This window comes from Populus euphratica, unplaced genomic scaffold, assembly GCF_000495115.2.
Source record: "Populus euphratica unplaced genomic scaffold, PopEup_1.0 scaffold194.1, whole genome shotgun sequence".
In the NCBI taxonomy this organism is placed as follows: domain Eukaryota; kingdom Viridiplantae; phylum Streptophyta; class Magnoliopsida; order Malpighiales; family Salicaceae; genus Populus; species Populus euphratica.
In genome coordinates this window covers 294,115-308,261 of record NW_011500072.1, presented here as the reverse complement: position 1 = coordinate 308,261, position 14,147 = coordinate 294,115, and the positions used below count along the sequence as shown (strand labels likewise).

The following is a 14,147-nucleotide window of genomic DNA, read 5'->3' as shown; positions in this document are numbered from 1 at the left end:
CATTTCTAACCAATGTGGGACTTTGGTCGCATACCCAACAATATTCTGTTTTTTTTTTCATGCATGCTGGTTGGACAGCGACTGAGAAAATTGTCCACTCCAATAAAAAATAAATGCGTCTAGTTAATATTAATTATAGCACAAACCTATAGATGGATAAATCATATCATGGAAATGGCCGGTCTAAGTAAGATGAGCAAGAACTACTTCCGAATATTCGTTTGTATATATGATGTCTACATGTCGCAATGATTATTTTGTGGATTAGAATAGTCAGAAATATGTGAGTAGAGAGAATAATAAATTTTTATTTTTTATTAATAGAAAAAAAATGAAAGTTATTATCTAATATTTTAATTATTAAAAACATTAATTAATATTAGAGTATGAAAAAAAAAGTTGATTTTATAACTAGAAAGTATTAACACTTCTAATATATCTTACCTGAATTAAGTTGTATTATTTATTTGTTTGATATAAACTTAAAAAAATTATATTTTTTACTTGTTGATATATTTGAGGTTTAAGAAAAGTTATTCTCAATAAAGATATCTTTATCTTATTGTATTAAAAACCTAATTGTTATAATACCAACATAAAAAATAAATTGTCTTATTATTTAATATCAGGAATATGACTTATATATAAGTTTATAATCTAGCATATTAAAAGAAATAAAATAATTTTTTTTGATATTTTTAAAATATAGGTGAAAATCCTTTAGAAATTTACGTATTTGTTATGCAATCCATGCAATATTTTTTAAAAACATGTTAAAGTATTTTAGATTAAAAAAACGCATAAATAACTTTTAGGATTTTTAGCCATATGCAAGAAGCAAAAAAAAAAAATTATTTTTTTATCTCACCCGATTGGGTTGATCTAAAATTTTTTATTTTACCATAAACTAAATAAAAAATTCTGGTTTGACTCGAAAAACAATCCAAAAACAAAAATAAAGCAAAAAAAATATTAAACACTCAAAAAACACAAAACTCAAAAAATCTTGAACAAAACAAATCATACACAAAAAAATGAATGCCAAGAAAACCCGAAACAAACCCAACAATATGAGCTCAAATCCAAACTAAATTTCATGAAATCAAAAGCACAAAAAAATTGTAAATCATTTAAGGATCAAGAATTAAAAGTTTATTCACTTTGATTATCATTAAATCATTATTATTTGGCTAAAATGAGTTTCGGTTCAAAACTAAAACTCTAGGATTAAAAATCATTATAAACATGTTATTGGTGCAAATAATTATTAGATTATGGGTTAATTATGCATAAAAAAGAGTTTTATATAAATAAATCAATCAATATTAATCCAAATCAAGAGTTTAAGGCAAAGTTATTTTAAAAAACGTGAAGAATGTTGCCTAGAACCCAGCAAAAAGCTCATTTATGAGGCAACCATTGCCAAGCCAAAAAAAGGTGCATTTTTTGCCTATAAAATATGTTTTTTTTTTTTATCTCAGCAAGTCACAATATTATATATAAACATATTTGAATCTAAAACTAATAAAAAAAACATCAAAAACATCGAAATCAAGTATGAGATACTAAATCCAAAAACAAACAACCTAAAACATCATACATGTTCATGCAACATGGATTTGAAATTGGTTTATTGAACCCATTTTGTGCAAGAATAAGTTTAACAAGTTAAGGATAAATACTCTTACTTTAACGTGTATAGCTTAAGCTAAACCAAAGCTAAAACAACTTTTATATATCAAAAGAAAAACTTAAACAACAACTTTAATACATAAAAAATATATAATTTTTTTTTAAAAAAAAAACTTCATTAAATAGAAATCAGAGCAAGAAAGAGATGAATGCAACATCATTTGAAAAACATATCAAACATCTTTTCTATACTTGTAACTATAAATGCAAGTTAAAACCAATAGAAAAGGCAACAAAAGCAAGCTATAAAGGACCTCTTTTTAGATAAGCAATATATATCTAGAACAATTATTCTCTTTTAGCTTTTATTTGTAAAATTTTACCTCTGATAAACTTATAAATCTTAAGGAAACTTTCTATAAGCTTTTAAACCTTTACCTTTATATTTATTGTTATTTCTCTCCTCTTTCTTATCTTTTTCTTTTAATTTTTTTTTTCAATTCTATTTTTGATCTCGAGAAAATGTTTATAGAATTTTGTTAGGATTTTAGAATGTTTTAAATTTATTTTGATTTTTTTATCTTGAAAGAAGTATAATAAACTCTTGATAAAAACCATCAAGAACTCATTGATGAGTCTTTGTATGTAAATATATGAAAATTAAATCATATTTTACCTGGTAGCTGCAATATCAAGATTAGTTGAATTGTTCACTTTTGAGATTTTATTAGAATAATTCTGATCATTATCTAAAATCATTTAAAGTTAGTAAAGAAAAAGAAATCTTTCATTTAGATCCAATATATCTTATTTAATTTGAAGTTTTATAAGTTCATTCATTTGAATTTTTCAAAGTGTGTGTGTCTATATATATATATAAAGAAGTGAGTAGGAGTAGGTGAGCTTACAAGTCAGCTTCGAGGATCCCACGGCCCTTGAAGAATAGGTCGTCCCTAAGAGGTGATTAATCACAGACTTGGAGCAGGCCACAGATCATGGTACGGTGCAGGTCGTCATATATAAATATTTATATAAATCAAAATCAAGGTAATTAATTAAATGGATAGCAACTAGAAAATTATTATGAGACGACGCCAGTCCACTAATTAAGGGATGGTCATGGGTTGGTAGGTTTTGTTTTTGTTTTGTTTTTTGATTTGGTGAACGAAGGAAAGTTGGATGCATGAACTGTTCACCAGTTGATCGTCCCCTCAAACCTATATAAATCTACTGATCTGCATCAACTTTCTCATCATCTCATCTCATTCCTTAATCTACACTGATTTCTTTAAATCTTTTGCTTCACTTAACAACCATGGTTTCTGGAACCATTTTGGGAGAGTACACCTCTGCAGTCTCAGCAGATAGGCTATGGAAAGCATCATTCTGTGATGGCCATAACCTCATCCCTAAACTTCTGCCCGGAATCATCTCAAGCATTGAGATACTTGAAGGAGATGGTGCCGGGGTTGGCTCCGTCAAGAAGTTCAACTTCACCGATGGTTTGTTTGAGCTTACAATTCCTAATTACTCATTATGCATAGTAAACAACTATACATACATGCATACATGTACATGATGGAGTTGCTCTATTTTGTTTTTGACAATAAGATTCACTTTGTGCAGTTATCAAGGACTATAGCTATGTCAAGGATCGTGTGGAGGTGATGGACCTAGAGAATCACATAGTCAAGTATTCTACCCTTGAAGGCGGTGTTATGGGTATCAAAGTGAAGTCCTACACTGTTGAGATTAGTTTGACAGCAACCAATAAAGGAGGATGCTTGTCCAAGATGAAGATTGAATATGAATCAATCGGGGACAGCTTACTATCCGAGGAAGATGCCAATGATATGCAGCAAGGAATCTTTGCTATGGTGAAGGCTATTGATGCTCACCTGGTGGAAAACCACACTGCTTATGCGTGACCAAATATGAAGTCTTGTGGGCATCTTTAATGCGTTCCGAATTCTGGAGTTTGCTACGACCTTTGTGTGTATTTGATGTTTTATCGCAAATGAAATAAATTACTTCTGTCATGAAGATCCATAAATATGCAAGCAAGTCTACTGTCCTTTAGTGTTTACCACAAAAAGAAGGAAATTAACACCCTATTTATCAGATCATCTCCCATAAGAAGAGAATTACTGCACATTAACACCCCATTTATCAGATCACGTCCTACAGCTACCAGCGTACGGCTCCAGCAAATCAATTCAATTGGTCAATATATTGATATCGCGTGAAGAAAGAAAGTAGAGTGCTGCTTTCTTTTAAGTTAAAAATCGAAGCATTACGAATTTGCTAAAGTTTAGTAATGGGTTCTCAAAGAAGCAGTTCGAACACCCTCTTCGAGCCACGGTGCGAAGTCCACTCATCCGTAAGGGAACAAATAGGGGGCATCTGCTTGGTCTCCTGTAACATCGATCGATTCTAAGAATAAGTATGAGAGTATGCTCAATAAGCACAAGAGGAGCTAGAATATGGAGAGAGTTTATCTAGATGAATGAAGGACCTCTGTCAATAGCCTCCGAATATAAGAAGAACGGAGAAACACATAATCAGCAGATTCTCTTGACTGCGCAGCCATCCAAATTCTCATGTGCAATCAATTCAATACCTTTTAAACTTCCTTTGCTTCTCTTTCTCCATAATCTCATGAATTTCATGATTACAATTGGAAGGAGGTGCTTTTCTATTTAACAGTGTAGCTTAGCTGTAATTAGTTTTTAAATTGTTTTTTATTTAGAAATATATTAAAGGAAGATTTTTTTATTTTTCAAAAATTATTTTTAATATCAAACTAATTTAAAACACTCAAAAAAATATTAATTTGAAATAAAAAACTTAAATTTTTTAAAATTCTTTTAAAATATATTAAAAAAAAACAGCTATGGAACTCGAATCCATTACAACCCGTTCAGAAGAATCTGGCATCCATGGTAAAGAGGATTGAGAATCGTCATCTCTTGGTCTCTTTATACACGCTTGATGACCTAAAATGCTAAATTGCTCATCTTTTGTTTTATTTTCTTCATTATCTATGTGGGTTTCTTGCTTTTTTTAATCTTGTAATTGTAGTTGGATCATATCTTGTTGGATGTCGCTGCAAGGCCAAAATATATTAAGGGAAAATAAAGAGTCACCGATTAGTAATTAAAAATTAAGAAGAAGAAAATTAGAAGTCCTAAAATATATTTTATTTTAAAATTTTAAAGTAAATGGTTAGTTATCTTTACTATATATTAATTCTTAAATTTATTTTTTTATTGTTATTAATTGTCTTTATTTTCTTTATTTTTTTATTTTTTAATTATTTTTGTAAATAAATTGACATTAGTCTTCAGATACATTAAAAAAATTAATATTAGTTTTTAAAAATAAAAAACTGATAAAAAATACTAAAATTAAATCCTAAAAAATAATTTTTATCTAAATTGCTTAATTTTAAAATTTTCACACCAATCTCTTTAAAAAAAAAATGTTATGGGATTATGATTTTAAAATGGATGTTAGACATATAAAAATGCTAGATATTTATATTGAGCTTTGGCCCACTGATATGATTAGTTTTGAAATGGATCTTAAGACTGGCGTTATTATTTTATAGATTTTAATATATCTCGTTTACTTGATCCAAATTGTTAAATCATATGCTTGAAAAATATTATAAAATGACAATTGAAATTTTATTGTTGTAGCTGTTATTATAATTTAAATCTTGTTGTTTTGTTCATTTTTTATGATGAGAATCTTACTACCAACATTAAAAAAAAAAAGACTTTCAAAATAATAAAACAAAAAAAAGTCAACATATACAAAATTTAAACACAAACAAAAAAATTCATTCAGAATTCGATATTATCAAAAACACCAAAAATTAAAGGCAAGATTGTGATAGGTGGTTTGGGGATTGTGAGGGTGAGGCTGTGTTTGGCTGGGTTTCTTGGTAGAAGGAGAGGGCTGGAGAGATTATGGTTCACGACTGGTTCAGGTTGAGACAATTGAGTAAAAAAGAAGTGTTGCTGGGTTGTTTTCGGGTCTTTGACAGCGAAGAGAAGACAAGAGAAGGTGGTTGTGAGGGAGCTGAAGTGTTAGGTTTCTGGGAATAGAGAGAGGGAGTTGAAGAGTTTAACAGTGAAAGGGGGGACTATTGGGTCTGTAATGGCTGAAGAAAAAAAACGATGATATGAAGTTGGGCAATCTTGTTGAAGAAAAGGAATGGTGGTTGAGGCCTTGGGAGAAGACAAGGCTGTATTTAGTTTCTGGCAGGGAAGATGATGGGGAAATGGGTATCAGGATCACCGTGGGTTTGGAGATGGCGGTCCCAGTGGTGTTTTCTTCGTTTCGTGAATGAAAGGGCTGGAGGCTGGTGTTTTGGGCAATGGGAATATTTAGAAATGTTTTTAAATTTTTTTTTTTTATTTTTAAATATATTCAAATAATATTTTTTATTTTTTAAAAATTAATGGATAAAAAAAATTTAAAATAATTTTTTTTTTATTTTTTTAAAAATACAGATTAGCACATATTTGTATACGCCCTCAAAGACTAGTTTGGGTTCCCTGTGTTGAGGTGGGGAGAGGGACCGTATCATAGTGGCCACCGGTCTGTTAGGATGAGAGAGTGAAGAAAACATTGGATGTTGGGGAGTGGATAGCATCTCGTTTACTTGATCCAAATTGTTAAATCTTGAAAAATATTATAAAATGATAATTGAAATTTTATTGTTGTAGTTGTTATTACAATTTAAATCTTAAATCTTGTTGTTTTGTTCCTTTTTTATAATGAGAATGTCACTACCAACATTTTTTTTTAAAAAAAAAAAGACTTTCAAAATAATAAAACAAAAAAAAGTCAATATATACAAAATTTAAACACAAAACAAAAAAATTCATTCAGAATTCGTTATTATCAAAAACACCAAGAATTAAAGGCAATTGTGGTGGATAGTGATAGGTGGTTTGGGGGTAGGTGGTTTGGGGATTGTGAGGGTGAGGCTGTGTTTGGCTGGGTTTCTTGGTAGAAGGAGAGGGCTGGAGAGATTATGGTTCACGACTGGTTCAGGTTGAGACAATTGAGTAAAAACAAAAAGTGTTGCTGGGTTGTTTTCGGGTCTTTGACAGCGAAGAGAAGAGAAGAGAAGAGAAGGTGGTTGTGAGGGAGCTGAAGTGTTTAGATTTCGGGGAATAGAGAGAGGGAGTTGAAGAGTTTAACAGTGAAAGGGGGGACTATTGGGTCTGTAATGTCTGAAGAAAAAAAAACGATGGCATGAAGTTGGGCAATCTTGTTGAAGAAAAGGAATGGTGGTTGAGGCCTTGGGAGAAGACAAGGCTGTATTTAGTTTCTGGCAGGGAAGATGATGGGGAAATGGGTATCAGTATCACCTTGGGTTTGAAGATGGCGGTCCCAGTGGTGTTTTCTTCGTTTCGTGAATGAAGGGGCTGGAGGCTGGTGTCTTGGGCAATGGGAATATTTAGAAATTTTTTTAAAATATTTTTATTTTTAAATATATTCAAATAATATTTTTTAATTTTTTAAAAATTATTTTTAAAATTAATGTATAAACAAAAATTTAAAATAATTTTTTTTAAAAATACAGATTAACCCATATTTTTATACGCCCTCAAAGACTAGTTTGGGTTCCGTGTGTTGAGGTGGGGATGAAGATGGATGATGGGGAGAGGGACCGTATCACAGTGGCCACCGGTCTGTTAGGATGAGAGAGTGGATAGCAATGGTTTTTTATTAAAAATATATTAAAATAATATTTTTTTTATTTTTTAAAAAATATTTTTAATATTATACATTAAAATAATATAAAAAATTCAAAAAAACTTAAATGTTTGTGAAACATAATTTAGACCTTATTTCTAAACGGTATCTTTAATTCCAGTGGAGATGAAGGGTATACTGGGGAAATTCTAGTGATGGGAAGAGATGAAAGCTGACTCGTTTTTTTTTCGAATCAGAGGGAAAAGGTCTTGGTAAAAGCTAGGCAAGTAATTAGTCTCTCAAAATTCTTTAATCTCCTTTATTATTATTATTATTATTATTATGCCCCTATCTAAATAAATTTATTCCTTTAGATTTCGTTATTTTTTGCAAAATTATTCTTGGTTCTTTCAATTTTTATTTTTAAACTAAATGGACTTTTAATTTCAACTAGTATTTTCAATTGGGCTTTTAAAATATTTTATGCGGCCCGTGACAAAGTGTTGGCCATCAATGTAGTTCAAGTTATTGTAAAAATAAAAGCACGATCAATTCTTAATTACATTTTAATACATGCTAGTAAACTTTTGTATTGTGACACAAGAATATTTGATTTTATTTTCATTACACTTAAATACTTTTAAATTCTATAAATATTATTCTATAAATATTAGAACTTTTAATTATATTAATTTTTTTATTAAGTTAATTATAATGACAAAATCATACTTATATTAATTATAATAATAAAATTACACTTGTAAATCTATGAGAATTAGATAAAAACTTATAATATTCACTAAGAAAAAATCTTAAAGAAAATATATCTTCGAGTGGAAAAAATATTGAAAAATGTATAACTTCAAGTGATGTGAAAATCTTAAAAAAAAATATCTTTAAATAGTATAAAAATATCAGTGTGAATTTATCAAGTACATATTATACTATTAAATATAAATTACTAAAAGAATATAATATTTAAGTATGAGTTAGTACTTATAAATTTATTTTTTATTTTTTTACTTTAATTATATTATTCGTTATTGTATTTATCAAATATTAGTAATATATATATAATCCAAACCCCCCTCTTAGATATTATAATTGTCATAATCGTTGAACAATAATAGGTTTGTGTGAAGTTTAATGAATATGGCTCGGATATCTTAGTCATGTTTAAAATAATAGTGGTATGTTTAGGAGTTTTTTGATATATTAAATAATATATTAGAACACCCCCAAGCATAGCATGGCATGTCTGATTTGTGTATCATCACTTAATTATTTTCTGCATTAAAAAAAAAAACCTCAAGTCGTAAGATTTCCCTTTTTATTTGAGCCATTCGCCGCTGCTTGGATGTCAACAAGGTTTACCTAAGAATTCTCATAGGCCCATGTGTTTCTAAACTTCATTATCCTTATTATGAATCCTACGTCGGGCTTTGATCGATACAGCTCAAATTAGGTTATGATTTAGGTCCTTATTTCTCCACAGCACAACTTTCTTCACCATAGGCCCAACATGGGATAATTAGCAACATGAAGAAACCAAAGGAAGCTGATGAGAACACATATAAATCAATAATCAGGAACGGAAACTAATAAGTAGACCTAATAAGGCCAAGTTTGACGGGGAAATCCTGCTTCTGCACAGCACTTGTAGGCGAATTGATTATAGGTAAGCGAAATCTCACACCCACTAATTAGCTAGTGACAAAGGTCATTTTCCAGAACATAAACCGCAAAAATGCTGCAATCACGACATAACAAGTCGATCACAAACATAATTTAGTCCAAAAAAAATTCTTGACTCCAAAGACATGAGAGGCGCTGTTCTGTTTTTGTTTTTTCAAAAACCGAAGTTCCATCACTCAGCCGAAAGTTTAATTAAGAAGACCTTTTCCAATGGAGAACATGACGGGCAGAAGAAATTTTGTAACATATTTTTTTATCGATTAACTTGAATACAAAATAATGAAGACTCTTTTGTAATTAAGAAGAAATTATTTAAAGAAAAACGAGACCCGCAACATTCAATGTACTCTTCATATGGTGGGGCTATAGCTGTGGAGGATCACATGACCTTCTGCTATATGGATTGCCAAGAATATTACAATGGAGCATATGATTATACAAATTAATGGAGAATAATATAATATCAAACTTCGATGATTTATTTTAAAACTTTTAACTTTTAGTTTACAAAATTAAGGCCCGCTCAAAGAAGCATGCCCGTTTTTTTTTTTTTCCATGCGGTACCAATTTATTAGCACATCCATTTCATGTAATAAAAAAAAAATTCGAACGCTTATGGATTTGGATATCATTTGGAATCCAATAGAAAAGCATTGCAATAATAATAATAATAATAACAATAACAACAATAATAATATACTTATAACTTTTAAATAATAATAATAATAATAACAATAAAACAATAATAATATACTTGTAACTTTTCTTTGAGTTAAAAAAAACTTAAATTAATTTTTAAAAGTCATACCAAGCATTATTTAATGTTATAAGAAATAACTTGAACTTAATAATTTATAAAAATCATTTCAAATGGAATATAAATATCTGTTGTTTTGCATTTTGATTATAATGGGGATGACGGGTATTGATTATACATGAGAGAGATAAATGCAAAGAAAAAAAAAAGAATTTAGAAAATATATTTTTAAATCTTGATAAAACTATTCCTATCACTTTTACTTTTACTGGGTTAGAATAATTTTCTGTATTTCTTCTATTCGTTTCTGTCTTCATTCTACATTGATAATTAACATTGATATTATAGAATTCAAGCGACTTCACATAGCTAGTAGCCTTAGTGTATGTTTGGTAACGTGAAAATGTCACATAGCTAGTAGCCTTAGTGTATGTTTCGTAACGTGAAAATGGTTTTTTAATTTAAATATATTAAAATAATATATTTTTTTAGAATATTTTTTTAACATTAACACTTTAAAAACATTAAAAAAAAACTTTAAAAATATCAAGAAAAAAAAATTAAAAATACTTTTAAAAGCAAAGAATACCATAATATCAAGTATTTAACATTATAATCTAAACATTATTTGTCTAAAATTTAATTATTATTTTTTTGCTTAAAATATTTTTTTTTAGTGTTTTTAGTTTTCTTAATACGATGATGTTAAAAATAAATTTTAAAAAACAAAAATAAAATATTATTTTAAAATTAAAAATATTTTAAAAATTAAGAATACTCCGCAGCATTTTGGGGAATGCGATTTAAAAGGGATGAAGCAGTAAATTTATCATGGGTAAGTCAAACTCACCCCACTACAATTAGTTAGTAGATAGGAGTCATTTTCCAAATAATAATGTTTATACAGTGAATCATAAAAAGTGTTATTGCCGGCAATGACATAATTGATAGTTGTGCCTTGATGACAATAATTACAAGTTAATCACAAACGTAATCAAAATTTCTTTGACTCAAATAGTTGTGGATGTGGCATCTCGATCTTGACATGAGAGGTGCTAAACACACTATCATTATGAACTTTGTTTTCCAAATAAAATCAGCACCAATAACCTTACATGTTCATGTTACAAATTGTCATTTACTGTAATTAATTTCAGGTAATTATCTTGAAATCAACAACATATTATTAAACTTGGAACTCGAATATGATCAATTCTAATTTCTCTTATCATATATATATATTGTCATTTACTACTGTAAAAGCTTAAATTATTATCGATTAAGTTATCTTGTGGAGTAGATCTAATCACCTCTATTGAATTGAATATGATTAAGGAGAAATGATTAGCAACTATTGCTTTGAGTGTCGGACTTTTTTCACCATGCATGTTGCTTTGTGTGAACAAATTACTTAAATAATTAATTCATTCATTCATCTATGGAACTTTAGACTTTGGTACAAATTACTTAAATAATTAATTCATTCATCTAGGATAAGCAATGTAATATATCAAATTAACAAGTAAAAGTAAACAAATTATGGCACCCTCAAAGTTTACCATCTTTTATCCTAAGCTTGACAAGACGATAAATTAAGGTTACAATTCAGCTTATTGCCTGCTTTTCGATCCCACAGTCCAACAACGCAAACACATGTTATTTCTAATCCAGCAAAAAACAAATTGACTCTAACCCACAATTTCTAACCTGGAAATCAACTTTCTAATCTGAAGAATTCTCGAAAAGAAAGACAAATCTAGGTCAACAAGGCCATGAGTTCTACGATAAATCTATTTATGATCATATTGAGGCCCCCCTTTTCCCATTTTCACATACATTTTCTTCAGTGAAAGCTTCATCCTCAAAGCATTGAAACACATGCAAAACAAAGAAAATAAAACCACTGGCGAAGACATCAAAACACTTTCAAGAGTCTACTTTATTCAAACCAATTCAGGAGGGCTTTTTCTTTGGACGGTCGATCAAGATAGTGAAATTTGCCTCTCCTAAGGTCGGTTTATAGTCAAATACATATATACAAGCAAAAAGTGTCATAAATTGTCCTGTATATATTTTCTTGGCACGTCGAGACCTACACTCTCCACAAAATCAAGCATTTTGATGTATAAATGACGCAAAGCTTACGTACGTAGATGGGAGTTTGGGAGCTTTGACTAAGTGAGCGGTAACTAGATGTTGTGGATTGAGCTTCTAGTCGTACGAGTAGCAGACACTTGTATGATGTTGCTTGGCAGTCAACATGGTGATCTTTTGACATTATGGTTTCCTGTGGTCCTAAGTTATAGCTGAACAGAACTTTTCATCCATGTTCTGAAGCTACATTTGATCCAAAAAATGTGTTCTAAACCCTCCTTAATAATTTTCCCTCCATATATTTCATTGTTTTAAACAAGTACTGCTTGTAAATGATATAATTAGTGTCACAACACTTCAATTCCTATTCAAAACATGAATTGGATTCAATTGATAATGTTTTGGCTCATTGTGAGATCAACAAGTCCAAGAGCATAATAGCACTACTTTCAATGCTTAAAGCTTCACACTCTCCTAATTAAGATTCGATCTTAGAATTCTCAATCTCTCTGAAATGTTTCCTTGAATTAAACAAGTAAAGAAAAAGGCGAAATGTTTTCTGTAAATAATTCTTGCACGTACAATTGAGTCTCAAGTTCAATTATGCAATTTGAGAAATAATCTCCCAGCTAATGTGGATGTTATTGTTTGTGGACACCCATATGAATGAGAAAAGAGTCACTATCTGGGACCAGGACGCCAAGTTCTTCAATTTGGGGAAAATAATTATAAAAGTCAAATAAAGGACAAGGTTCTGTCTCTCCTAAGGAAGGGAGCTTGATCAATTTTCGTTTAGGGTGGCCAATGTAAAATATTAAGAAAAAAATGGAAAAAAATAATAATTAATATTTGGATCTTTGGTGTCAAGATTCCCAGCTGTCTCCTTTGACCCGTTCTCCTCGTAGAAAAATCCTAGAGGCTCCCTAGCAACTAGATCGATTTATTTGAAACTCCACTTTCTTTTCATTTACGCTAAGGAAAACCAAACATACTAATTAAACCTATGCCTCTACTTAATTTAATTTTTTATTTAGAATAATTAATTAAATCTAAAAAATTTAAATAATTAGGTGAGATTTCAAAATATAATTTATATTATTTTTTAAAATACCTTTTCAAGTAAAACTATTATAAACTTAAAATTTACATATATTTACACTCTTTTATGTTTATTTTTTTATTAAATATACGAAAATAGAAAAATTTAAATTTATAATCGCTTGATACTATATAAAAAAAATCAATTTAATTTAATAGTTTTAATTATTAAATAAAATTTTAAAATATAATTTATATTATTTTTTAACAATTTAACCGTCTAAAAAATTAAAGAAATTCGCTAAAAGTTTCATGTTCTCAATGATATAAAATATCAATTAACATGAACAACAACTATCTCGGATGACACTTGATTAGTGTTTAGTTAGAAAATCAAAATACAAATTATAGAGTTCAAGTTTCCATGTTTTTCTTTTCTTAAAACAATAAAAAACGTATTATAAAACTTTTCTAAAGATATATTTATTTATATATCTCTATTTTCATTCCTTGAACTATTACTTTTATAAATATACTTTCCATATAAAAAATTTACTAAACACAGCTTGAAATGTTGATAGAGGCAAAAAGGGAAGGAGAGACCTTTCGCTCACTTCAAAGGTTATTACTATTCAAAGGTTATTCACTCGAGGTTGGAAATTGCCATTCTGCCCTGGCATGCATCCTTGCCTCAATGCTTGAACTGGTCCAACATAATTGACCATGGATTTTAGGCATGTGCATGGAGAGAACACTAAGCACGGAAAGACAAGCAAATACAATCTCCAGCTAGCCTGAGATTGCATTTTGTTTTCCAGTGATTGATTGCTTGACTTTATCACTAGGTGTCGTGAAAGAGGTTGCAATCAAGGAATCGTTTGAATTAAATCTCATTAATCTTCCGAGCAATATACCGAACTTTGAACCAACCTGCGCGCAGGAGTACTTTCGTTTACAGTCTGGGCAAATGAACATCGTAGTATGCTGCAAGCTTCACATGTGACAAATTATGTATAAATTATCTTTCTGTCATGTTTTATGTTTTTGTGTGAGGTTAATCCTATAGCCGATAATTTTATAAAACCAGGTAAGGATAAAAAATACATTTTAGAATAATAATTTTAGAATCCCATCTAATAATTTAAGTTTTTAAGTTAAATATAATATCAGAATCTTGATTATTAAACAGTTATAAGTCTAAATCTTATAATATCTA

The 14,147-nt window shown here is 29.4% G+C and overlaps 1 protein-coding gene across 1 annotated transcript; it reads left to right on the top strand.

Annotated features, from left to right (window-relative positions):
• Positions 1 to 2,773: 2,773 nt before the first annotated feature.
• Positions 2,774 to 3,622, top strand: LOC105108518 (major pollen allergen Bet v 1-D/H-like). Its single transcript, XM_011002850.1, has 2 exons — positions 2,774 to 3,134; positions 3,259 to 3,622. Exons 1-2 carry the CDS (start codon positions 2,948 to 2,950, stop codon positions 3,558 to 3,560), a joined length of 489 nt encoding a protein of 162 aa, XP_011001152.1. The 5' UTR covers positions 2,774 to 2,947; the 3' UTR covers positions 3,561 to 3,622.
• The last annotated feature ends 10,525 nt before the right edge of the window (positions 3,623 to 14,147 follow it).

What these genes read in the sequence shown, in the direction of transcription:
- LOC105108518 (XM_011002850.1), top strand. Translation starts at nt 2,948, where the DNA reads ATGGTTTCTGGAACCATTTTGGGAGAGTACACCTCTGCAGTCTCAGCA. An exon ending in GAAGTTCAACTTCACCGATG is followed by an intron (nt 3,135 to 3,258) that starts GTTTGTTTGAGC and finishes CACTTTGTGCAG; the next exon opens with TTATCAAGGACTATAGCTAT.